General features: G+C 39.6%; 1 protein-coding gene across 3 annotated transcripts; it reads right to left on the minus strand.

Annotated features, from left to right (window-relative positions):
* Nucleotides 1-963: 963 nt before the first annotated feature.
* On the minus strand, nucleotides 964-27,913 carry Cd200 (CD200 antigen). 3 transcript variants are annotated; one of them, NM_010818.3, is made up of 6 exons: nucleotides 27,709-27,906; nucleotides 19,075-19,156; nucleotides 15,822-16,148; nucleotides 13,446-13,718; nucleotides 11,098-11,241; nucleotides 988-2,310 (listed from the first exon to the last, which is right to left on the minus strand). In NM_010818.3, exons 1-5 carry the CDS (start codon nucleotides 27,718-27,720, stop codon nucleotides 11,099-11,101), a joined length of 837 nt encoding a protein of 278 aa, NP_034948.3. In that variant the 5' UTR covers nucleotides 27,721-27,906; the 3' UTR covers nucleotides 988-2,310; nucleotide 11,098. The 3 variants fall into 3 exon arrangements, with proteins under 3 accessions (XP_017172379.1, NP_034948.3, NP_001345372.1); XM_017316890.2 differs by lacking the exon at nucleotides 19,075-19,156 and having other exon boundaries at nucleotides 964-2,310; nucleotides 13,446-13,713; nucleotides 27,709-27,913; NM_001358443.1 differs by lacking the exon at nucleotides 19,075-19,156.
* Between the last annotated feature and the right edge of the window lie 53 nt (nucleotides 27,914-27,966).

A 27,966-nucleotide genomic window follows, 5' to 3' on the forward strand; every position in this document is an offset into this window, starting at 1 on the left:
GGAGAGGATGTGCCTAGTCCTGTTGGGACTAGATGTCCCAGGGTGGGGTGGTACCCAAGGTTGGGGGGGCTCCATCTTCTCTGAGGACAATGGGAGAAGCAGTGGGGGGGGGATTTGTAAGAGTAGACTGAAAAGAGAAGAGAGAGGGAGCTATGATGGGGATGTAAAGTGAATAAAAAAGTAAATTATGGGAAAAATGAAAAAAATTAATTTAGAGCTTTCTGAAGTCTTTACTTGGAAGATGAACTCTAAGAAAGGCAATGGCCTCAATAAAGGGATAGTTGAATGATCAAACACTTATGGACATATCTATCTAGGTAGGAGTTGCTTTGAGAAAGGCACACAAAGCTTCATCCTATCCTTTAATTTACCCAACTTTAGTTTTGTTCCAAGACCATTTCAACGGGTCTGCTGAGTGAAGGTTACTTTTCCAACAGCACCAATGAACTATTTGCCCTTTTAACCCTCAATCTTTTGCTAGTGTGCTGTGGAGTTGACCATAAACTCTGGCAGGTGGTCTTCACAACACTGACAGCTCCACGTACTTATATATTTCCCTTTTAAAGTTTATGTTTTCCTCTCAGATATGGTAGCTATCAAGATACAGAGTTAATTTCACATAGAAATTCTTTGTGGGCCTCAGTAATGTCTTTGAATGATGAGAGGAGTGAGTCCTGAGAACACATGTTGGAGAAGTATTTCTTTCATTCCTCTTGCCTGACACAGCAGGGATTCAGCCGAGGTACCAGAGACACAGCAAGACAGAGTGCTAATTACTATGGTGCCAGAAACCATCTAAGCTACTCCTTTGTGAGGTCTGGTATTTAAAGGTAAAACCAAGAGAGCACACACAGGAACCATAACTCTAGAAACATATCAAAAGACACTTACTTGCAGTAGCTCTCATTGACCACAACAGATACCACCCCCAAGGAAGCAGAAAGGTTAACTGACGATTTCGCATAGAGAAAAAAAAAAATTCAAGTGTTATTCTTTATTTCTATATTTCTCAAGGGAATGCCACATCAAATATTTAGTTGACACTTTTAATTGCTCAATATTTTAATACAAATATAGGAAATTATACAGAATTAAATAACACGTGAAAAGCATACCAAGTATATAAATATCCAGTTCAACAATGGAAACAACTTACACTTGAATTCCTAGGTCACTCTATAAAGACAGATGAAGCAAAAGATACAGAAAACAACTTCACTAGTTTTGTCAAAGGGTTAAGAATTAATAGTTCACGATGTCTTCAGAACAAAGCGATTGTATTCAGGAGATGCCTTCTCTTTATGAAAAACAAAGTCACAGAAAAAGAAGCTGGGGTGGGGGAGGGAGAGAGAGAGAGAGAGAGAGAGAGAGAATAAACAACTGACTGCTGTACAGGAAATTCTTAAAGTATCTGTTTTCATAATATATTATCATTACACGAGACAGGATTCAGAATGGCCTCAAAGAGAGTGTTATTGTGGGCCCAATGGATAGGGAGAGCATGCTTTTGTAAAGATGTGAACTACTCACTAAGACTAACAATATTGCCTAAGTGCTATAAAAATAAGTTAAATGGACACATTACAGTTGCCAATGTTACTTCACACTATCTTCTGCTCTATTTTCATCATAGTAACCCTCATAGAAGCACATAGAGAACGGCAGGGGAGTCAGGGATTCTAGCAAGGCCAACCATCAGCAGAACAGTAGCAGGTAGTCAACTAGATACTCAAACAACAGGGAAACACACTGGCGGACCTAAGAACAAAACCAGAGCTGGGACACCAACAGAAAGGCAAAAGGTACTCTCAGAAGCTCTTTGGACCCTTCTGTGTTCTTTCTTCTTTTGCTTATTCTTCAGTTTTCTTCCTAAAAATTCCATCAGATTTCAGACATGGCCAATTTTCTGGTCCCACTCCTTTCTACTTTGTGTAAGGACCAGAGAGCTCTGTGAGGTAAGTTGACTACGATTTGTTCCTCCGATGGGAGCCCTAGTCGGTCTGAGAGCTGGCTTGGCACTGGTGGTTCTAAGTCTGGAGCCTTTCTAACAGCATGGCACTGCATTGCTCTACAAAAAAAAAAAAAATCAAGTCCTACAACAGACCCGAGGCACTCGACTTCCTCTTGGAATGCAAACACCGAGGACCTGGGACAACAGCAAAAAGTCAAATCCCTCACAGGCTCGTGTCTGGTCTTTTGCTCTCCTTAGGTCCTATGGAGAATGGCCTTTTCCCTCCTGCTTTTCTTTCACATCAGATTCAAGTAGACCAGGGAAACACGTTCAGGGTTCTGTATAATTTCTTTAGAGCTCTGAATAAAAGAAAGAGAAGTGTGTCAACATTGGACATTTCTAATTTCTCAACATACTTTAAGCAGTTAGCAACAGAATTAAGAAACATGGAAATACAGAGATATCTTAGTGTATAGTTCTCTCTCTCTCTCTCTCTCTCTCTCTCTCTCTCTCTCTCTCTCTCTCTCTGTGTGTGTGTGTGTGTGTGTGTGTGTGTTTTCTTTTCTCTTCTTTTCTTCTTCTTCCTTTTTGGATATAAAGTTTCACTCTGTAACCGAGGAGTCTGTCCTGGAACTCACTGACTCACTGAGAAGCCCAGAATGGCTTTGAAGTAGCAATGATCTAGTTCAAGGACCCTACCTCCTTGGTCTCTCAAGTGGTGGGATCACAGACTTCTGACCTAGTAATGAACTAGAGAATCACCTAAGACTCCAAAAAAAGGCGCCTGGTTCAGAATACCAAATGATCAAAGAGGTTCTAACTAAGAAGAACCCTCAGCTCTGTTCCCTCTGGGTCTTAACTTGTGGGCATCAGACAAGGAATCATCACTGAGTAGACAGAAAGTTTTTCAAGAGTTACTGACTGCCTAGCACATAAAATGGGAGGATGTCAGCTTCCCCACAAGGAATGTAGACAGTGAGTTAACAGCCCTAGAACTTAACCTCAGTCCCTCCCTCTCATCTGTGTCCTCTTAGGTCATTTTACTGGATCTTCCAGAGTTTTGCACATTGTAGATGCCAACATTTTCAGCATCAGCTATCAGTCATGAAATCACTACCTTCTCCCTTAACATGGCCCAAGTGAGTTGTTACAATAAAAAAAAAAAATAAAAGAGAAGACATTTATGCAGTAATTGATTTTTAAAAATTATTGTCCTTAACAGACATGAACTTTCCCTGTCGAGTTGTTATTACACCATCCATTTTGTCTGAACCTATACTCTACTGCAGACTAGTAAGAAGTGGGTTTTTGGTGGGCAAACCTTCTCAGACCATCCTCCATGTAAGAGTGTTCTAAAACCTTAATGGTTTCTTTCTTTGAGATTTTAAATTTGTAATTCTTTTGCTAGAGGTCAACTATCTCTGCTCTCCTCCATGGCTGGCTTGTTTTCTGTTTCCTCATCCTTAGTCTAATCAACTCTGGGAAGCTGACCTCAGACTACTTATATTAAATAAGTGGCCCCGCTCCCCAATCTTCCCTTTCATTGTATGCTTATATTTGGTTTGCTCACAATGCCATGTTCAGGTTTTCATAGTATCCTTAGTTAGTTCATCTATGGTTTCTCTGTCTAATATAAATGTCTCTATAACAAGTCATATAATACATACATGTGTTAAATAACCAGCTTTCCCATCATCCTAGCCCTCTTACTTCCCACCCCCCGCAAACAGCTCAGTTTAACCAAAATAATCCCACATCTTCAAAATGAAACAATTTACATTACCTATATCAATAAATTAATGTTAGGCATCATAAGGTTATACACACACACACACACACACACACACACACACACACACACACACACACACACACACACACATGTTTTTGCTACATATAACTTCTGTCCTTTCTCCCCTCTCAGCTTATGTTGCTTCCAAACTTCTATCCTTGCTTGTGAAATGAATACTGTGTGTTCTGCCTTCCAAGTACTCCTATCTGAGTTCTGTTTCCTCAAATCCTGCTTGCTGTAATCCCCATGTCTTTTTCTCTGTTCACTTCCTCGAGCTCTCCTCCTTTTTTCATGTGTGCAAATGCTTAATTACACATTGACAAAACCAAAAGGGACCATAGCCTTAGTAACAACAGAATCCAGCACTTACTGGAAGCTTACTATGATTCAATGATGTGAATGTAGCCTAAATGGCATAGGCCAATGGTCAAATTGCTGGTAGCTTGAAATTATAAACGATGAAAACTTTTGTACTAAATAACTTGACAAGAGCAACCCTGCTGGCAATCCCTTAAGCTAGTTGGTGCTGGCTTTTTAAAAACATTTTTCTAATTGCATGTACTTCTTTTAAAATCTTCACAGCATTTGTATAATTACAGTAATTGCTCCTAATTTCCAAATGCAGAGAAAGGAGCTTAGGTCCAAAGGTACCCAGCTATTTGTTTTAAAGAAATAGGACTTTATCAGAATCGGTAAAGAAGTGATTATAGTAGCTAATAAAACAAATGAATGATCAGAAAATAGTCAATTCTGTAGGTCATTTATAATCTCCTTTGCTAGAAGCAAAAGTTAAAATATTGGCTTATTGAGGACAGGAATACAATTGTAGAATTATCTCAAGCAGCACTGAGAAGATGAGGGGAATTTCAGACAAAGGAATGAGTTCCAGAGACTATTCTAACACATGGTGTCTAGAGTAACAATGTGATCAAGCAGATGAAAATTACTGAAACTTTAGCTTGTAAGTGTTCTCATAAAGAAGTTTAACATATAACGAAGAAGTGACATTCCTTAGCTTGATTTAGCCATTCTAGAATTTGTACATACATTCAAAGCATGGTACTATATGTTATTGATATAATTTTGTCAGTCTAAAAAGTAATACAAATAATCAGGTTGAAATTATCAATACATACATTTTGAAGATGAAAAGCCCCAATGATATTTAGTAAAAACAATCTTCAAAGGACTTACAAAATACAAGGCTAATCTTTTCTCTTTGTTGTATAAATGTCATAAAGTTTGTAAACCATTGACCCCAGAGACTTTTAGAGTTGGGAGCACTGACTGATCATGGCGAGTTCTGTCTAGTTTGTTTACTAAAAAGAAAAATAAACTGTATTGTGGTGCTCTCTGGTCTAAAGAAGCTCCCAATAATACTCTATTGTGAAATAGGAGATTGTATTGAAGGTTGTGAAAGAAAAAGTCACCAAGAGGACATATGTCTATATGCTATAGTGTGTGTATGTGTGTGTGTAAATGTGTGTGCACGCTCATGTGCACGCCAGAATACAGTACTTATTAACCCTGTGGGTTTTTTTTTTTAAAGAACTATATTGCATATGGACTGGTGACATCAATTGAGGCTTATTAGTACAGATTTTAAAGAACGATGAGGAAAATACCCAGGGACTTGACATCTACAATGGCCTCATAATATTGTTCTTTCAGTATTAGAGACTCAGAAATCTCCATTTCCCCCCTCTTTAGTCAGTCTTTGACTACATAGCACAGGTTAATCTTAAACTTGAAATTCCTTTGTTTCAACATCTCAGTTGTTGATATTACAGGCTTGTACCATCATGCCCAGTTAGAAACTTGTGTCTTATTAAGTTATAATCGATTGGAAAGACCACTATGGTCCTGTCTCATATCATGATGTACAGTGCTAAGTGTAATATTTTACCTTGCTCTTACAGAGAATCCAAATGAACTATGACTAAGCTATCAGGACAGGTCAGTAACCGCTGCTGCTGTGATGGGCCTCTGAGTAGAAAGATGCAGGAAGGATATAAGAATTGGGATTTCAATGAAAAGAACCCATGTTGGTAATGTTACAGTCAGTGATTAGTAATGAAGAAAGCAGAAGTTACATTTTTGTGTTAGACTTGAGACACAGAATATAATCTTGAAAAATATTGTAAAGTCTTGCTTCACTGTAAGGAGGCAAGGCTTGAATAAGAAAGCTAAAGTGATGTGTTCAGAGAATCTGACCAGGGTTTGATGTTCTTTGATATAGAATTTCCCTGAACTGCATGAGGCTAAGGAATATAGGTATTGGATGGATGCTTGTACTTGGAGATCAGATAACAGCAATCCCTCCACTTACTCCAGCCCACCTTAACCTGTGTGGTAGCAGAACAAGGTTGTCTTTTATCATCTCCATCCTAATTTCAAGAGAGTGGAAAGGAATACCTTACATAGAAGGATGGATTTATCTGTATGATTTAATTAAGAGCCCAGAGATATAGATGGGCCTGCTGCAAGCACACATGTCTTTATGAGGGTAAGAGAAGTTAGTGAGAAACTTAATTTGAGAATGACCTAAGTGGTCGTCACTACTTCTGTATATGGGAACAAGTAAAAAAAAAAAAGCAAGCAAACAAACAAACAATAACAAACAAAACAAACAAACAAACAAACAAACAAAAAACAAGGAATGAAGTCGATCTGAAACACCTGGATAAACACAGGCGATTGATTTTCTTCAAGAATTTGTAGGAAGGAAGATAGCTTTAAAAGCACCTTGATTTTAGCCTAATGACTCCTATGTTGGATTTCTGACCTGAAGGATTGTAGGAAAATGAATTTTTGTGTTGTAGGCCACCAAGATTCTGATTATTTGGCAAAGAAACAATAGAAAACAGTATTTCTCTTCCATGGCTAAGCCATTTATTTACTTTGTAAAGTAACTCAACCTCTTCCAATTTAGAGAACATAAAGTTGGCTTCTCTAATAATGAAGACTAAAAGTGTGGATCTGTTCAGCCAACGTTCAAAGTGTAGACTACAACGGTGAGGGGCATAGCAATTCCAAAGAACACAACTGGTACTAGACAGGACAGAAAGGACAGAAGCTAAAATTCAAGGTAACAATGACATGAGAGGATTACTTAGTTTAAAAATGTTCTAATTCTTGTTATTTCATTAATTTGTGTAATAAATGATGCTAATATGAACAGGCAATCTCTTTTCAAAAAAATCCCCATGGTCAAACAGCTAAGGAGAGAGATGTCCACTTGAGAGCTAAACTGCCATTCAGTTGCTATAGAGAAGATTATGATGTCTTCACTCCTGGAGATGTTCTTGATATGGAGTGAAACTCAGGATTTGGTTCATTTATGCTGAGATTATTTTTTAGGGTTTTAGAGAATAAAAAAAGAATAGTTCCATGCAAGAAAACCAAGGCTTTGAGAGCCTGGTGGTCAAGAAATTGGTGATCAAAGTTTGTCATGCCATTTCGGAATGATGAGTTGATGAGTAGCATTTTTACATATGAAAACAACATGCATATATATATATATGTAGGCTTGGAGTACATTTTTCCCAGCAATGCTAGACTGAATAGTTTATTAAAGGTTCCCCATTGCTTTGTTCATATAGAGCATCATCTTCCTTCCTAAGATTATGAAGATTCTGGATAGGGTAGGGATTCTCATTTACCCAGTCCTTTAATCTGGAGATCATTAGCATTGTTATTTAACAATGAAGATTTTAATTGCTTAAGTAATAAATCTTCTTTGGACTCTCTTCCTAACTAATGATGAATTTTATCAACACAAAATTCATGGGAAATCTTTGTTCCTTGACATAATAGTGTGCTTAAAATAGGAATCAGTATATGCTCCTATCCAGGAAATAGTAAATTATTAATATAATCATTATGTATTGTCAAAAGCCCATTCATATCTCAGGCTACTAGGAAGTAAGGGAAGTCAAGCTAAATATAAATATTATGTGGTCAAAAATATTTTTTATATGAAATAGCCAGCACTTTGAAAAGAAGTGAAGTCCAGAATATATGTCTCACTTGAGTGTCTGTGTTCTTTTGTTTCCAACCCAGTCTTGAATCAAGCAAACCAAAGAAAAGAAAATAACTTAGCTACTCAAAACAAAGAGTTCTACCATGCACTGATATTTTCAGTGATCTGCCCCATAGCAGACCCAAAATTGCATTCATCATTTCTGAGAACTATATAATAAATGGTAGGTAATTGTTGTGAAATGCAAGATTATTCTCAGCCTCCTATCTGGAGAAGGTATGAACTTATGACATCATCAACTGTTACTAGAAAAAATGGTTGGGTATGGTAGAAAATTTCCCCAGGAAACTTTGAATTCTTTCTCACTTTCTATTTCAATAATAAAATACTGATTCATGGAAACAAAACAAAGTAAGCATATTCCTGAAAGCCGTCTTAGTTTTATAAGGGTAGACTCCAGGGAAATAACTGTGGTGATCCTGCTAGGAGTTGGATATAAGTGGCCTAATAGTTATCATAAGTTCCTCCAGAGCACATGATACAACAGAAAAGAGAGTAGAGGACAACGTCCTACGCTGTACTGAATCACAAGAGGAGTTAGGGGAGGCTGACCTCAATGCTAAGACAACAGCCGTTATTACAGATCTGGGGCAAAATAAATCTGTTCTCACTTTTGTGGACCATGGATTGAGATTAGAATCTAAAAAGAGTTTTGTTTTGATGGATTAGCAAACAAAGGTTGACATAACTGACCACATCCCTATTGGCTACTGAGTCCTCCATGGAGATGAGTCTGTTTAGATTTAGTTAGTATAAACATCATTTATCTTTCTTTTTATCTACCTGCAAAACACACACACACACACACACACACACACACACTCACACATTCCCACATACATTCATACATACACAGCATGTGTGCATACACACACACACACACACTGGCACATACATACACATTCACACACATTCATACACACATATACACACATACACACTCATACACATTTACACCCACATTCATACTCATATACCCAGCATATGTGCACCCCCACCCCCCCACACACACCCTGACACACACACATACATACACACCACTTTCTGTTCCACTTTCTCATTTCCTCTTTCATGTTCATAGCATGAGCCTTTAGATCACCGGTTTTGGAACCTCTATGTTGGCTTTGCCTGACTGCATTTCCTTTCATATCTAAAAGTTCTACTACCTCAAAAAATGAGGGGAAGAAAAAGTGAAAGAGGACGGAAGTAAAGGAGGGAACTATGGAAGGCAGGTGCTGACCTGTGTGTTCACCTGTTGTGTGAAAAAAAAGAGAGAGAAGTGTTATCATATGCTTTGACTGTTTTTGGCTTCTCACAATGTTCTGCATAGCTTAAAATATGTTTCTTTGGGAACCAGTATTTCCTTAGCTCTGAGCAATTAGGCTTTCAATATAACTGACACTTGGTTTCAGTAGCTTTAACTACAGGAGTCAAACCGATGGCTGCTAAAGTTCTAAAATCTTAAAAAAAAAAAAAAAGGAATCAAGTTACTCAAAATATGAGCATTCAGAGAAATTGACTGATGTGGCCATATGTCATGTCAACACTTGCCAACAAAATGGCAACTAAGTGTTCACAAGGTTCATCTGAAGCAGGAATACTTATTTCTTAAGTGAAGCGAGAGTTTAGTACAGACATTGACTGCCTCTTTCTGGCATGTAGCGATTCTATCCCTCAGAAAATCTAAGACTGCTAAATGAACAAAGAACTATTACTTTGCAAATACTCCTGTTTAGTGGAATTTATCTCGGGCTGAAATATAACTCTAGTTAAGAAATGAATTCAAATACTTTGGACATTTTTGTTTGCAACAGAGAATAATTTACAGTGAATGCAACTGATAACCACAGCTTTTTTTTTTTTTTTCCTTTTCTTTTCTTTTTTCATTTGTGAGTCGGGAGAGATCCAGGAAAGCCATTTTGAAGTTCTAACATGCTTATAAGAACTGACTGTGACTTTCAAGAAGGAAACTGGCTTCCCTTGCTGGGATCACAGTACTTAATTAAAAAACAGAATTGTTTGGATAAGATAGGATCAAAGTGATTTCTGCCTTTGATACTGTGGGGAGGGTTTGGCGTTCTATGGCTTATGTTTATATACCATGAAATGTTCTGATCTCTAACCTTGAAGACAGAACAAATCCCTTCATCTACTTTCTAAAAGTGGGCACCGACACTGCAGGCTCATTGCTCATTTTGTAAATTCATATGAATTAATCTGGTGTTTATTTAAAGTTTAGGCAAGATAAGGTGATCAAAAACATTGTAAGGACACGAAAAACTGCCCCCAAACTATAAAGAAACCATAAAGTGAAAAGGAAAATAAGATTTTGAGGGTGATTTTTAAATCCAAATCTAAAATATTATTTAAAACCAACTTTTTGTTTCTTTTCCTGATCCCGAAGTTCATCATCTGGGATGGAAGAAACTCCCACATTACCCCTTCACCCTAGGAAATTCCCATTTCAAAGAAAAAAGAAAGCCCAGCTTTGTGCTTAATAGGTTGAGCACAGGCTTCAGAAAGCAAAGAAATGCATTTTTTTCCCTGAAATACAGCTCACTTCTGTTTCAGTGGCAATCTTATTCTTTGATGCTTTACATTGTCTAAGACTTGGCTGATGTTCATAAGGTACTGAGTTACAACAAGAGGAAGAGAATTTGGAAAATATCTTATACATGGTAGTTCCATCCATTCCCTCACGTAGTAAATGAACACTTATAGAGCAATATATCACTATTGTAATATATATCGTATATAGAAATATGTATATGATCCTGTGGCAAATGTTGGTGGTGGGGGATGAGGCGAAATTCTCAGCCTGGAAAGGCATGAAGAATGCTATGAAATAACAACTACATGTGTGAATCACTTGGATGAGGAGAGTGTTTAAGGAATCATGAAAGTGTAGCCTAGGAAGTGCTATTTAATGAGGCAGAATTGGACAATGTCACAGTCTCTTAATTGGTCAAATGGCTGTGGCTTGATGTAAAAGGAGACAAGATTGGCCTCATTAGCAGGTGGAGAGGTCCTTGTGTGAGTTGTCAGATTTTTCTATTTGGTTTCACAACAATCCACTATTATCCAGTCAATATATTCCTGTTTTCTTTCTAGAGTTTTTACTCTTGACTTACGAAATAGCCTTTAAAATATCCTAGGAAACAAACAGCTGAAACGTCCATTTGCAAGAAAGCAAGCTTGTTGCTTTTCTTAAACAGCATCAATATTTATAAACAATAGATGTAACAATGCTGTCCCCCCCTTATTTATATATTCAAACAAACCCCAAGGTATTATAAAGAAAGGAATTTTTACCTTATTTCATTCTTTGCATCCCCTGTGATGATTCACCCCGCTCCTGATTTCGGTGACGTTTCCAGTATAGTAAGATGGAGATCAAGATCAGAAGAATTACCAGAGAAACAATGCTTAGCAACAGTGGAACTGAAAACCAAAATCCTGTATGTAGAGATGGGAGAAGGAGAAAGGGGAGTCAGAAGAGAAGTCTGCTAAGCAAAACGTGAAAAAGCAAAAGGGGGTTTTTATAAGAACTGAGAGCTCTTCTAAAATTATCCTTAAGTGCACACGCAGTTACGGTCATGACCTCATAGGGTTTGTAAAACAATTAGATGTTAGTAACAGCCAGCATATTTCATGCAGTTACATATAATAATAAGATTTCTCCAGGAGTTAAATGTTATTCATATGTATAAGACTTAAAAATGAAACCACTCCTAAATGGAGAGGCTAGCTGAACTCAACACCAGGATAGAAAATTTAAAAGCTGAGGGTTAGTCAAATCTTTTTGCCTTCAAATCTCATGTTCTTTAAGATTAAATACACTGGGAATTAGACAGGGGAAAAATTCACGTGTCCCGTGATGTCGACCATTGGAAGTAATTCCTTCATTGTTCTACTTCACTTCTCCCAGTCTTTCATTACTAAATCTCCTCCGGGCGTGCTCAGTGGAGCCCAGCTAAACCCCAGCTCCTTGGTGTAGATAACACAAAGGGAGAGGAAACTTCTAGCACCTTCTCTGAAGCAGACTTTTCAAAACTGAAGCAAAAGTCTTCAGGTTTGTCTCATTTCCATGCTTTCTACAGCTGCCTATGGGGCTTTTGCATCATCAGTAAATATTCACAGAATAAATAAATGCTGTGCAAACAATAGAAAACATTTGATGTCACGTAAGTCAAACTTAGAATTCCTGGGAAAGAACTTATTTACCTTTTCAAGTTCTTATTTTTCAAGGACATTTGCTCTTGGCCTTCACTGATCCTGAAGCTCTCTTCATGAAAGTCCAAATGCACCACACAAGGGTTTTTGATCAAAATTTACCTAAACACCCCATTTCTAACTAGCATTGAGGTTTTAAGGAGCTCAGCCAGACACGTCTGTAGGAGCTACTCGCAAGAGGCCACTGCACAAGATGGTAAAACGGACACCTCTTCTAGCTTTTACTTATTGGAAAGTGCGCACACACAGCTGCCGCCATTTTAGGTGCTTACATGGTGTGCTACTTCCAGGGCTAGTGCTTCAAAACTAGAGAGAAAGCCATGCTTGAAACCAAGCGCACTACAGTCACCCACACACCATTCTCAAACCGTGTATCCATGAGTCCCAGAGAGAGTCATTTGGAAGGAATCATCTGAGAAATTAGAAAAACAAATGCTAATGCAGTTTTTCTTAAAAAGACTGATGAGCTTTCTGATGGGGCTTTTCTCAGTGATGGTCATTCAGTGATTTTATCACAGCTGTGGATAGGGTCCTCCAGGAAACCTCCTTATCCCCAGACTGAGGAAGGCCCCCACCTCCTTTACCTTAGGTATTTTCATGGTCTACTGTGGCTTTCTCACTGGACACACAGTTTTGTGATTGCCTAGAAAATATTTCTCTATTGATGGATATCAACCATAGGTATGTAAGCAATATGTTTCCCACGTACTCTTTCTGTCAATTTTACTTTCTAGAGCTTGGGTTAGCTGTCGTGTAGTCCAAGAATATGAAAAAGAAACCTCAGAAAGACACAATCCGTACATTTTAGCTCATGTGCTTTTGTGAGTGATGGATAACAACTGATGTCATCTCATCTCACCTCACCAAGGATGTGAATTGCCACTTGTAAGGACACTGTGTGTGATATCCTTCTCTTAATCATGGAGTAACTGCCTTGACTTTCATAGTGACTGTTGTTGTTTTTTTTTGTTTTTGTTTTTTTGGTTTTTGTTTTTGCACGCCATACTTATATTCAATGGCTTTTTCCATAAAGAAATTCTAAATACAAATGTTCACTAAAGTAGATTTCTGTGTGATTGTATTTTCTTAATTGGTTTTCATTGTTTAATCTCTTACCATGTGTAATTTGAGAACCAAGTTAATTATAGGTACATGTGTGTGTGCATGTGCATATGTGTGTGTGTGTGTGTGTGTGTGTGTGTGTAAAACATATGGTTCCATACTTTCTGCAGGTTTATGTCATCTCTGTGAATGGGAAGACTACAGCAAAACTTATTGTATTTGCTGCCTCAAGCTCTTTCCCCTTGCCCCATGCTCTCTCTAACTACGGCCTTTGCTAAGCAGTTGAGAGTCTCTGAAGATCATTACCGTCTTCCCAGTGCATAAACATAGACACACCACACTCTACCATGCTCAGTCTCTCTTACCTTTGTCCAGACTCTGCTTGTAGTCAATCACATTCCCCAGGTATAAAACCTGGCAGATCACTTCCTTCCCAACTTGAGTTTTGGGGTCTTTGACCCGGAGGATGCTGGTGACAGATGTAGTCCCATTTGAATGGAAGTGACTCTCGGTACTATTCTCAATTCCTGTCCCAGTACCCTTCCAGGAGATGGCAGGGGCTGGACGGGCAGTCGCAGAGCAAGTGATGTTTAGGTGGTCTTCAAAATAGTTGTAGTGAAGGTGTACTATGGGCTGTACTGCGACAAAAATAAAGAATACATGGCCTGCCGTCAGTTAAGCACCTCTCCTGGGTTCTGCATTTTCTTACAGGGATGAGGGGAAATTCCTCACAGAAAGACAATGGGAGATATACAGATAAAATGACACCTTCCTCCCAATCTCTTCCAGTGAGTTCAAACCTTGCCCGAGAATTGTCACATCTGCAGTTTGTCTCTACCATAGCTGACTGGTTAGATAGAAACATGAAGATAAGATATGAAATGATATTTTTCTCCTCTGTATAGTGTAAGCCTAATTATTCTGCATCTTTTGTGTGAGCAATCTTTTCTGTTTTGTGTTTCTCAGAAATCATCTGACAGTATCCTCCCCCCCTCCCTTCAGCACCCCTCTATGGGTACCCTTTACCTATCAGAAGCAACAGGCAGGGCACAGTTCCCAGAGCCTGTTGTTTAGGAAAAAAAAAATCCATTTTTTTTCCCAAAAAGCAGAGAGGAGACTTGCCCCCTCCCTAAATTGCCTAGTTAGAAAACCTATTAAAAATGCAAACTAGGAACTCAGAATCCATAAATAAGATAATCAGAGAGTGACTGTCGGAAAGGCCACAGGGTTCACCTGACAGACCTGGAAAATTTGTTTAGAAAAAATGGATATAATTTCCCCAGGAGTGTCAACCTGTCCACTTTATAATGGCCTCCCCAGCTAACAACTATATTTCAGTTGGAATGTTGGCCTTATTTTGCCAACCAGTACAAACCAACTCTTCTGTAGCTGGCTTTGCAGCCCATAAGTTAATTAGAAGCCAGTGGTAAGTGAAAGCTTGTTTGTGCCTGTAGGTTCAAGAGACAGGTAGATTGCAGTAGCTGGGGGAGTGGAACTGTAGAAGGGTGCTCAAATTCCAAGAATCAGTAAGTGCTGGGAGAGATAAAAAGTAAGGAAAAATGAGTATGATTTATGTGATTATACTGTGTCTCATAGTTTATGGGCTTATCAGAGAATGGCTTAGATAGATGCAAGTTGTATGGTTGGATAGAAAGGGGAGGATTTCCCATTTGGGGGGTGGAGGGAGAATGAGCAGGAGAGAAAGAACTAGAGAAAAATTGCAGAAATTATAAAGTGTGAAATGAGAAGCAAAACAAACAAACAAACAAACAAACAAAACAAGGAGAAGAAGACAAGAAGGAGGGATATGAGAGGGAGGAAGAAAGACAGTAAGAGAAATAGACAAATGAAAATTTTGGGAGAAAGCCTGACCTACCATTGAGAAGGTCCATCATGGACCAAGTAAGTAGAAGATCCCTGCATCCATCAGATTTCACACATCCTTGTACCTAGTAAATCTCTCCTTTCCCATGGCCAATTCACTCAGCATGCTTAAAGCCTTGCTTCAATATTAGTAATGTCTCCGCTAGGTTTGTCTTCTCCCTCCTAAAGCCTCCACATCACATTGGATGTTACAAAGTCATCCTCAGTCCCACTTCCTAATGCTCCATTGCAGTCATGCGTTAGTAAAGAAGAAACAATCTCTTCACACCACTACGCCTAGGATGTTTAAAGAATGCTTTCTATCCTGTTATACTCCCAGTTAGGAAAAGCCTCTGCTGGCTGTACCCTTAGAAATCTTGAAACTGCTTCCTCGAACTAAAACAAGAAAGATATCATATTGGCTCCAGGTTAGACTACTCTGTTGCTACTTCCAGAAGTTGTAACGGGCTCTAGAGATAATATATTGCACATTTGCTGTCCAAAAGCAGAGGTAGTAATGAATTCACTGCCGCATGGAGAATGTGTCTCCTTCATCATTGTCTTCAATGTTCGTGATGGCAAGACCCTAGAGAGAAGACAGTTCCAACCAAACAACTTAGTGCAGTGATGTTAGCTCTCTAAATTCTGCAATAATAGTGACAGCAGGCACAAAAGGCTAAGAGTCTTCTAGTTCACCTGTTCATGTTTATGAATCAAAAATCCAAGTACCATAACCACATACTCAATGCTCCTGGAAATTATATTTCTGAAAGGGAAAGAGAGAGAGGGAGAGAGAGAGAGAGAGAGAGAGAGAGAGAGAGAGAGAGAGAGAGAGAGAGAGAGAGAGAGAGAGAGAATGTATTCTCAAAGATTCTCACCATAGAGGGTAAGGCAAGCTGTTCCTGAGACCTTCTGAGAACCAAACGTGTTGAAGAGACACATGTAGCAGCCCTCATCTTCCAATGTTGTGTTCCAGAAGGTGATGCTTGAGTTCCAGAGTCCCAGCTCTGTGACATTTATCCTGTCTTTGTAGGCAGGCTGGATTACAACCCCATGGGTTTTGCTGTAGGTGACCATGTTTTCTGGGCTCACGGCTTTCTTTTTCTGCCATGTCACAATCAAGGGTTCCTGGGATGTTTTTAGAGAACATCGTAAGGATGCAGTTGTGTGCAGCGCCTTTCTTTCATCCTGGGTCACCACTTCCACTACAGAAACAACAACAACAACAAATTCTATTTTAGAACCTTATTACACACACACACACACACACACACACACACACACACACCTAGTAATGAATAAATGCATGCTGAAACTCAAATATAGAAAAGAATAAAAGAGGCAAAGAAAAAGACAAAATGTATGTTCATGCATATGTGCTAGCAGAGAAATGTGTCTGTTTGACCTAGAAAAGCAGAGGCAGAGTATAATAACAAGGCAATGATTGGTAACCAGGAAATTGTGAAGAATCCCTGTGAGCTAGAGAATAAGTAGAAAGACAAGAGCGTGAAAAGTGCCAGATGGAATCTGCTCATTAGGTGAGTTCATGCTTAGTGATGTATGAGCCAACAGTAAAGAAGAGCCAAAGAGCAACAGGCAGAGCGAACAGTTTAAGCAAAGATGAGGGAGGTGCTACACACACACACACACACACACACACACACACACACACACACACACAGACACACACATCACAGAGGGCTCAGGCTCTGGAAAATGAGGAGAGTGATCAGCAGGATGATGCTCTGGGAAGCTTGCTATACACAGTGGGTTCAAAAGATTTTTGGTACCCAACTGTCATCACACTCTATTTTTAATTAGATGTCATGACAACGATTTCTTCTCTGCAATGCAGGCCACTTATACTCTGACAGGTGACTTAATGTATTAGCTAGCATCCACGTGATAACGAATAACCAATAGCAAAGGACCAATGCTTTGTTTGAGAAAACGGACACAATGAAAGAGGAGTAGAAAATGCTACATCTAAGAACTCACAACAAATGAACCTGGACATCATAAATTAAGAAGCATTTTAGAATGAATATGGGTGAGTGAAGAAAAATGACATTTTAAGTGGTAGAAATTAGAGATCTGGAAAAGAGGAAGTACAAAATCTCAACAAACTGTTCAACTTAGCAGAATGGCTGTCACTGAATGAAGAATTCGTAGGCCAGAAGGCCAGGCCTCAGCATTCCCTGAGAATGTAACCCTTAAGGGGTATATAGGCAAAGAATTAAAGAAAAACTCAACAAATATGCTTAAGCATGTTAACACTAGTCCAGCAACATTTTTTCAAGCAGAAAAACAAAAGAATAATGATGAGGGAGCAATCCAATGTCATACTAACCATGAAACCTCATGTACTTGACAACCTAACCCTGAGACACACAAAGCAAACACTGTTGAAGTACAATAGCAATTTATAAACCCACAGTGATAATATGAGAGTTTTATATTTGTCTGTCAGAACCTTCAATTCCATAAGTTTAAATCATTAAGGCAAACATTTAAATATGATAATATAGAAAATTTTAAAATAAGCTTATAGGTGTCTATATTTAATTTGAATACACTAGATTTACATAGCCATTATATGTTTATATATATATGGGTATATATTATATATATGTATACTACTGAGTCATAAAATGTATAATCTTTTCAAAAAACAAAATATTTCCCCAAACTGAACTTGAAATTGATCTTAAAAATTTACTCTTTCTGAACACTCACCACAATATAGTAAAACCAAAAATTCCCCAATTCCTTTTCAAACTCCAATTATAGCTGAACTCATAACAAAATTCATAAATTACCAGGAACAAATGCTAACCAGAACATAATGCACTCCGTGTCTAGAAAGCTCGATGAAGCATTTCTTTGATGGGAAGATTTAACACAACTACATTTACTGGAAACCAAAGAAACTGAAACTGAATAGATGCCTACATCCAAATCTCCCACTCCATATATCAAACAGCAGCAGGGAACTAAATAATAAAATGATAGACAACATATGGATGAACAAAACCACTAAAATTTTTTCTTTAAGGGTAACCAAGCAGTTGAAATGCTAACAAGTATAAGCAGGAAATAAAGCTGCACAAACTTTCCTCCCGGAATGTCACAGAATAAAAAGAGCATAGCAGCCAGTATATCTTGGGCACCATGTTACCTAGCTGGGAACTTAAGGATGGGAACTCCTTGAAGGTAAGGACAGTTATGGAAAGTAGAATCCCATTGATGAAGATGAGGTTCCCTGAAAATCTTTGGAGATTTTGAAGAATGTGTTTGAAAAAAAATGTTGCTTTTAGATTGCAGAGTGGAAAGGAGATTAAAACTAATATTGGACATGTGCTAGGCTATGCTTGCCTATAGAGGAGATCCCATAGTGGGAAAGTTACCAACTCTTTGATGCTTGTTTGCAATCTTTGTTTGAATCCTTTTCCAATCTGCTAGTTGGTCGGTAAGTCCTGTAATGGACATCATGTGTCAGGGCTGTGGGTGGGGTGAGGCCTGCCAGCCCTTCATTGGCAGCGTCTTTCTCAGAGAAGCTATGATGTCATCAGAATGACATCATACCACAGTGATCAGAAAAGAGCCAACAGAAAGGGAGCAGCAGCCTCCCTCCAAAGGACAGGAAAAATTAGGAAACTCAGAGATGGTGGAACAAGCAAGGTTATTGTACAGGAGACAACGTAAGCTTTTGCATCTCTGAGTGACAGTATTTTTTTTTTCTTTACCTTTTACTTTTTGTAAAAAGCAGATGAACTCAATTTTAAGGACGGCCTTCCAAATATTCCCAGGCCTTTAAAATTTAAGTCCGGGGAATTTCAAATACATTCCCCCAATTCAATTCTCTGGGTGAAAGTCTGACATCATATTTTACTAGGGAGGGGATTGTTTTTCTTAAATCTAGTTTATCTACTGGAATTGCTTCTGAGTGCCAAATTGTTCTGCTGCTCTGAAAACAAAAGTGTGGAGAGTGGGAAGAGGAACTCCCACTGTTCCAAGGCTGATAGCATGCCCTTAAGTACCTCATGCAGATGAGTGGGCTAGCCTAGTAGGCTAAGGAGAGGCCATCCTTCACCCCGGAGGCTCTCCCGAGGAAGAACGGGGTATCTTTACCTTGAGCTGTGCTCAGCGCTACTGCTGCCATGCCCCAAATCAGGCTGTAGGTGGAGAGATGGCAGAAAGGTCTCCTGAATACCTGAAGACAGAAAGCAAACGACAGAAACAGAGGTTGCGTTTGGACAGAGCCAGGGAAATGTCCTCATAATACCTGTGTTAGGAAACGCAGGAGTCAAGTGTTTACCCACCAGAGTTTTGTGGAAACAGAACCCAAGGCTATAAATGGAAGAAAAATCAGCGTGCTCAGGATGTGGGACGAGGAAAGCTACTGTGTGGCTCTTTCATAGCCCTGCCAGTGCAAGCCTTGCTTTTAAAGCTACCATTGTCAAGAGCAAAGTCTTGAACACATAGGCTTCCTGAGCCAAGCTGTCTCACGCTAATAGAGAAAAATGCAGAAAATACAGATGCCAGACAGCTTACCCTTCCCAAATAATCAACTGCTGTTAATATTAAGGACAAAGCTCCAAGGGAAAACATTTTTCAGAAATGTTACTGTCCTGAGCTTTGCCGGGGCCGACTCTCTTGAAAATACAACCAATTAAAAAAATATTTAGAAGCCAGTACTAATATTAACTTTGTTTATTCCTTCATCACTTTGTTTTTCTTTACTGGGCCAGGAATCCTCTGTCCCGATAGATGTCCTGGCACTACTTAGGAAAAATGTTATTCTGGGCATTGCCTTTCTATAACCTGAGGAGACAGAGTGTGCAGGTCAGCTACCCTTTATGGTTGTCTCAGAACTGTTTTACTGGACCTAAAGTATGCTTTCTAGTATTTCTGTTTGGAACTAATATAGTGTGTGTGCATGCACGTGTGATATTGATGGGTGAATCACAAGCTACACTTTATGTGTGAAGGTCAGGGAACAACCTGGTAGATGTGGCTCTCTCCTTTCACTTTTATGTGAGTTTCAGAGACTGGACTTGAGTCACCAGACTTGTGCAGCAGGGGCCTCAACACATTGAGCCATCTCACTGGCCATAATTCTCAAATTTTTATACTAAAGGAATGTAAGACATGGTAGTTTTCTCTGTAACTTTCATGAACTGAATTTCATTTTTCTTTCATGTTGCCATTCCAACTGGGGCTAGAAACTTCCTTTCTGTCAAAGTAGTACCCTCTCTGTCCATTCAGCTTACAAGCACCCCAACACTCTTATTAAGCTCCCCATTTCTGACATGACATTTGCAACCCAGGAGCTTATGGGGGCTTACAGCACACCAAGACATAGCATAGGGCTACCAGTCTTTCACTACAACCATTTTTCTACCTTGTATTCGCTAAGATAGCTATGTTTCTCTCAGTCACCAAGGCCATCTTTCTAACAATTATTACTTCCAAGGCCAACTGGAGCTCTCCTGTGCTCTTATAAACTATCCTAGGTTCTCCTTGTACTGGGCAAAGAAAATTGATGAATTATCTCTCTAAATGTCACTCTGTTACACTGCATCTTGTCTTCTTTTGGGACGCAAGGCAGGTCTATGTTTGAGTCTCTATGGCTGAGATAGCATACAGTGTTCCTTCTTTTTATACAAGTTGGTGCCTGGTTGTAGCTGTAGACACCAGTCAGCCCTTTTCTTCTCTTGGACTGGAAAACTCTTATCTCCCTAGAGTCGGAAAAGCTGGTTCTTCCACTATCCTGGAGCTTGTCATCATTTCTTTCTGGAATAAACTTTTCCCTCCTCTTTCAGCCTGTTGGGTTTTAAAGCTTGAATGTCTAGCTTAGAGTTATTATAAAGCTTTGTTTTCTGAAATGTCCCTGACTTTCAGTGATCACATTCTTCACCTAAGTAGAAGGTTCATGACTGTCTGGTTTGAAAGAATAAATGACTGGGATAGATACATATGTGATAAATGTATCAAAAGTTTTATTTCAACTTTTAGTTTGCTTTTGGTGACTAAACTACTAATAACCACAAGACTAACAAATATTTGAACACATTATGTGCCCGGTGCTGTCATCAACACTTGAGAGCAACTACTGCACCCAACACTTCAGGAACCTGTTAAGAAGGTGCTACTCATATCAACTCTTGCACAATACAGAATGTGAAGGAGGAGAGATTTTAAGTAGTTTTCCTCAGGTAGCATAGCCAGAAAGTAGTAGAGACAAGACTCAAAGCCAAGCACTGGCTCCAAAGTTTACAATCTTATCCACACCAAAACACTGCCTGACCCTGTGCACAAAGAACTGTTTTTTTTTTAAATTATTGGATATTTTATTTATTTACATTTTGAAATCTTATCCCCCTTCCCAATTTCCCCTCTACAACCCTCTGATCCCATCCTCCTCTGCTTTTATGAGGGTGCTCCTCCACCCACTCCTGCCTCACCTCTCTAGCATTCCCCTACCCTGGGTCATCGAGCCTCCTCAGGACCAAGGGCCTCCCCTCCCATTGATGCTAGATAAGGCCATCCTCTGATACATATGCAGCTGGAGCCATGGGTCCCTCCATGTGTATTCTTTGGTTGGTGCTTTAGTCCCTGGGAGCTCTGGGGAGTCTGGTTGGTTGATATTATTTTTCCTATGGGGTTGCAAACCCCTTCAGCTCCTTCAGTCCTTCCCCTAACTCCTCCGTTGGGGTCCCTGTGCTTAGTCCGATAATCGGCTGCGAGCATCCACCTCTGTATTGGTCAGGCTCTGGTGGAGCCTCTCAGGGGACAGCTATAGCATTGTTGGTTTGTAAATTTAATCACAAATGTAAAAATATTTTTGTACCTTCTATCTCAAAAGCACCATTGTGAGGATCCTCAAGCTCTTGCTGATTTGGCAGGATAAGAGGGTCACATTTAATGAAGCTTCCAGGCCCGAGCAATCTGACAGGCACTATGAAATTGTCTAAAAGTTCCCAGCAGATGCCTCATGGACTCCTAGAGGCCCATTTCCTACTACCTGGAGCCCAGCACCTACACAGGTACTCTATAGCCTCAGACTGCTGGGCCTCCTCCTTGCACACCAGGTTCTTCCTTGCCAAACTTTTAGACCTTTCAAATTGCCAAGCTTCCTTGCACTCCAGTTCCTTTGTGTCTTCCTTTCCCCTAATGCTTCCAATTGAAAGGATAAACGAAACAGCCTGGGTTAACAACTTTATGAATGACAGGAAATTCATCATCATTTCATTGTGTGAAGTGTTTCTTTTGGACTTTTTATTTCCGAGACAAGAGTCTTACTGCCTGCCAGATCTTCTCTTTCCCAGATATTAGTCACTTAATACAAGAAATTCTCCCATGTGAAGTCCTTGCTCTAGTACCCTGGTCTTGGTTCTTATCATTGGGTGTTTTGTCCAATTTTTAGTTCTTTTTATAGCATAATTACTTGTATAGAAAAGTAGGATTCCTTGTAAAACCTTCATACATGGCTGAGCCGTTGCCATTGCTTCTTTCTTCATCTACTGAGTTTGATCTAAGCTAGGCACTGTGACCAGTGCTTTGGAGACTGATAGGTAAAGTAGATAGAGACCCCCTACTCTATTAATTCATTTTACATATTTGCATTTACATATTATTAAAGTAATCTTCCTTAAATTCATTGTTGGTATGACTTGGTACTTTCTTTTTTCCATTTAAATATTTTTGAGATTATAATAAATATATTCTCCCTTTCTTTGTTCTCTTTCAAATAATACATTATATGCATTATATATTACATATAAAATGATATATATTACATTATGTACATATAATACATGTATATATATATGTTATTATTTGTGTATATACAATACATGTATATATATATATATATATATATATATATATATATATATATGCAACAACAATTAAAGAAAAAAAGGGCAAAGAATTTGAAAGATAGTAAGGGAAAGAGGAATGATTGATATATATACGTATATATCATATATATATACTTATATATGTATGTATATATATGCATATATGTGTATTTATAATATATATGTAATATATGTAATACATATATACATATATATGTAAGATTATTCCCCCTTTCCTTGTTGTCTTTCAAATTCTTGGACTCATTTTCTTGCTGTTGTATATACATGCTCAGTCTGTATAATATTAGTTGTTTGCATGTGTTTTCAGAGATGACCATTTTTATTGGATAATCAATTGCATGTTCTTCCATCTGGAAGATTATTTCTCTTGCTCTCAGCATTCCTTTAATTGCCTTTAATTCTTTGCCTAGGGTTGAGGCCTCATGATCTTTCTCCCAAAACTATCTATAGCCCCATAGTAGAAAAGCTTTCCTTTCTCTGCTTTGAAGTGCACACATCATTTTCTACCTTGGCAGTTTCCTATGATGTACACCTCTATGTGTATTGGCTTCACTGACTTTCCTTAGGTGTACATTTTCATAGGCTTTGTCTCTAAAGAGCTTTTCTTGCTTGTGTTTGTTAGAACTGCTAATGCTTCAGAGAGCTTCCTCCCTAAGGGCCTAATGGGCCTTAATCCTTTGCAGATCATATTACCATGTTTAGATCTTTAAAGAGTTATTTATTTATTTATTTATTTATTTATTTATTTATTTATTTATTTATTTATTTATTTAATGTATATGAGTACACTGTCACTCTCTTCAGACACACCAGAAGAGGGCATCAGATCCTATTGCAGATGGTTGTGAGCCACCATGTGGTTGCTTACTGGTAATTGAACTTAGGACCTTTGGAAGAACAGTCAGTGCTCTTAACCACTGAGCCAAATCTCCAGCCCCCAAGCTTAGGTCTTGACTGAGCTTACTGGTCTGCTTTTGGCCATAACTTCTTCCTAAGCATAGTTCACCATATGCCTTAGAATGAAGACACTGTCTGTAATATATTAATCACCTGCCTAGCATTTTCCTTCACCCTTCCTAAGACTATCCTGCTTTTCCTTCTTTGTTGTGAATGGGGGAAAAATCTAACACTACAGTGTGGTTTGCCAGACTCCCAGAAAATATCACTTGCAGAGAGCACTGGGTTCCTGGAGTTGGGGCCAAGGCTGTGTCTATAGAGGCAGTCTGTTATTTCACCTTTCTCCCCTTTTCTTAACTCACAAGAACACCACTATTCATCAAATCAAGTTGCTCTGATCTATTGCTATAACAAACCCAGTGTGGATACCCTATTCTAAATGTGTATGCTATCAGCCTCTGCTACCATGATAAACTGGAGCTTATTTCTAAACCATTGTACCATAGTCACTTAAATGACCTTGATTTGAGGATTTGGATAAAGATGGTGGTCAAGCAATGGCTTACCATCTGAGGGACTCTTTCATTCTCAAGGCATGCCTGAACAAATCTCTACTTTTGCCATGCCTTTTAGATACAGTGGCCTCTGGAGATTATTTTCCACAACACCTCTAAAGTGAGCCAGTCTCATTGCCCTAAAATTTCTCTTTGTCTTATTATGTCTGTTTTCCTATGGGTTTAGGGTATGATGATAGAGGAATTGAGTAGAGTCTTTAAAAATATAAAGAGTCTGGTTGGGGTGGGATGAAACAGAATAGCACGTAGTCCAGGATGGTCCTGGAATTTGATATGTAGCCAAGGATAGCCTTGAACTCCTAATCCTTCTGTCTCTGTTTCCTGAGCTAGAATTGCTGGTATGTTCTACCACACCCAGCACTGGAAAACAGCATTTGAAGATCTGGAAGTAATTTTGATATGGTACAAGAATTCCTCTACCCAGTGAGAGCACTCCAATTTTAACATCCTTTTCCTTCCCACTGTATGGAATTGTTGCGTTGGTTTATGTATGCCATGACCTAAAACTTCATGGAAGAAATGCTACTGGGAGAAGTGACACACCAGTTCATGACACATGGTGTATCACAGAGATTAATCTCATTATTGAAACTTGAGTTTTCCTAAACAAGTGGCTTTTTAAGTAGAGGCAGAATCTTAACTGGCAAAGGTCAATACTTGTCTTCCTTTGGGTTTAGGTAACATAAGAAGGAGAGTTGTGCTAGCCCAGGTCTGCAGTTTGGACTCAGAGAATGAACAGCAGAACAGTGTGTATGCCTCTCTTGGCCAATGGTACCTTGCAGGCATAGGCATTATAGTCAGGGAGAAGACTTGGCTTTGCCAGCACTCTCTGAAAGTGTCAGAGACCCAAAACTTCCAACACAGTCCTGATCCTGGTGTTCCTTGTTATCTTCCATCACCCTGAAAGAGGTGATGTTTCGTCCTGTGGACATCTCCAATGCCACCCCATACCTAAGTGCTTTTCTATTTTCACACCCCAGCCTTTCAGACTTTCTGCCTGGACTCCATGGAGAGTCATAAAGGTGTATGCTCTGGTACCCCATCTACATGGCAGAGTTGAGTCTTCCTTACAAACCTAAGGCTACAGAAAATTAAAAATTCCATCGTCCGAGTGATCCTTGGTACAAATTATTATTCACCCGGACAATTCGTTTTGGGGGTGGAGGTGGGGTGGGTGTACCATGAGTATGCCACGCCTACTTTGAAACTTCTCTTGACTTCATTGATCTAAGGTTCACAACTAAGTCACTACTCTTTAGGAAGTAAAGAGTGAGGAGCTCCCTAAAAGGATACAGCCCCCACTCTCCTTCCCCCTTTTCACGCATACCAATACCACCTTCTAAAAGGGCTGTGCCCTGGGGACTTCATCTATTTTTTTTCTCCCTATTGTTGAACCTATTCTCCATTTGTTCTTATCATGTAGGATAGCTGGAAAAAACTCTAGGCAAATGTATCCTCTGGTTCCACAGCTAGGGATCAATACATTTTACTTTATCTCCAGCTAACAGATTGTGGCGTGCTAATTCTACACCATTATTTTTAACCACTATGCCTTTCTCTCTCAATGAAGCCCAAGCCCTAGCAAAGGCTGTAATAAGAAAATGCAGGGATATCTGGCTTTTGTAGTGAAAAAAATAACAGTGTTATAGGACAAAAGAAAAAGCAGATGCACACATCCTGGGGATGGTGAAAACCAAAAACACAGGGACTGGGGATCAGGGAGTCAAAGGATAGGCTTCACTATGAAAAATTCACATCATATTTATTATATTCTCCTTTAGTTCATGCCAGGCAGTGGTAGGCTTTCTGTTTCTCAGAAAGATGACGTGGAATTGCTGGGCGGTAACCAGGGAACACTCCAGTCTAGAATGAATCCAAAATGTATTAGGTAAGACACATTATTTAACCTCCCTGGAGCCTGGGGGTGGGGCGGGGCGGGGCGGGGGGAAGACATCAGTACTAATCTCAGGGTTAAATGAAACATAGGTGGGAAACTGAAAAATCATAATGCTTCAATATCTGAAACTTCTGAGTACTGACAATGTTATAATGAAAAATTCCACACCTGCCATCATGTGATAGTTATAGTCATCAAGAGGAACTGTATAATCATGGCATTATCTGAGGGTGTGTGTGTGTGTGTGTGTGTGTGTGTGTGTGTGTGTGTGTGTGAGAGAGAGAGAGAGAGAGAGAGAGAGAGAGAGAGAGAGAGAGAGACCTACATGAAAAATGAATGAATTTCCTGTTTAGTCTGGAGTCCCACTCCCAAGAGATCTTATTGTGCATATGCAAATATACAAAAATCTTTATTAAATAGCATTTTTGAATGGTAAAGATCCTAGGAGCTTGCCTACTGCAAACCCAGCAAGTCAGTGCTGCAGCAATATCACAGGTGTGAGGTGACAATTCCACGGTTAAAACCCTGAAGACAGTGCCCAGAATTTAACGGATGCTAAAAGATTAACCAATCAAGAATTAACTAGAGAGTCCAATCATGAAGATTCAAAAAAAAAAATCCTCCTACAATTCTTATCAAGAAGGTGGATGTTCATTAGCTCCTGGGTCTTAGCTGACAACTCCACAGCTGCTAGGTGCATAGCCCCATTCCCCTATTCTTTCTAGGTCTGATTTTGTACCTTATTTCATTGCAGCCACAGAGACTTGGAGAGAAAAAAAAGAACCTCTCTCTCCGATTCTTTGTAAAACAGAAAGCAATTCCTTGTTTGAACATTAAGAGCATCTAGCTGACAGATCCACATTCCTCTTTGTTAAGAAAGGTAACACAAGTCGGTCTTTGTCAGCCTGATGAAAAGTGGTACCTGGGGTTTAATTGCGTTTAGATTCGCATTCAATTCTACCAATTCCGTGTGTATAAAGAATAAGGCGTATGACCACCCTTCCTTTTAAAATTTTCTGCCTTGTAAACAGTACCAAAGACTCAAAATGTCGGCCTCTCCTCTAAATACCTTGGCATTTAACAAGACCACTAAGCTGTGGCTTGCTCGCTGCAGTACTGCTAGATGCTTCATGGTTTCCTAGGCAAGGAGCAGAAATGCAGCAAGAGAGGGGGTGAGAAAGAGAGCAAGCGAGATTACTAGGCTACACCCCTGCTGCAGGTTAAGGACCAACATAGGGGACGCAAAGAGCTACTCCTCCCCTTCTGGGAGCCATGGAGCTCAGGCCGTGTTTTCGCAATGGAATCGCAGCAAGGAGCAAAGCCGCCCACCCTAGATACACGCGTTCCCCGGGCTTTCTCCGGCCGGTGCCTCCTTACAGAGCTCCGAGCCCCGGATACCACTTCTCCAAAGAACAGCTTCCTTGCTTTTCTCGCAGGCTCCACTGGCTTCTGAGAGCCGCGGCTCCAGATCGCCCATTCCGCCCTCCTTCGCATCTCAGATTCCACTCACCAGACTGCCCATCCTTGCTCTGGGCCGCAGCTAGACACCAGCTTCTCGGGGTCTGAGCTCTTCCACGATGGAGGATATCTCCGCAACACCTGTGAGCAGGGACACTACTATTCGCCGTAGAGAGAGCCCCCTCCACTGCACAGGCAGACTCTACAGCTCCTCTAGTGTGGAGGAAGAGACGACCAACCAACCACGCCCTCTACAACCTCATCCCTAGCCCCTGCCCCCGCCCCCGCCAGGTTCTCGCCTTTTAGAGTA

Source organism: Mus musculus, chromosome 16 (genome assembly GCF_000001635.26).
Source record: "Mus musculus strain C57BL/6J chromosome 16, GRCm38.p6 C57BL/6J".
NCBI classification, from domain to species: Eukaryota; Metazoa; Chordata; class Mammalia; order Rodentia; family Muridae; genus Mus; species Mus musculus.

What these genes read in the sequence shown, in the direction of transcription:
- Cd200 (NM_010818.3), bottom strand. An exon ending in AGCGCTGAGCACAGCTCAAG is followed by an intron (nt 16,149 to 19,074) that starts GTAAAGATACCC and finishes TTGTTTCTGTAG; the next exon opens with TGGAAGTGGTGACCCAGGAT. An exon ending in AGCTTGCCTTACCCTCTATG is followed by an intron (nt 13,719 to 15,821) that starts GTGAGAATCTTT and finishes TTTTTGTCGCAG; the next exon opens with TACAGCCCATAGTACACCTT.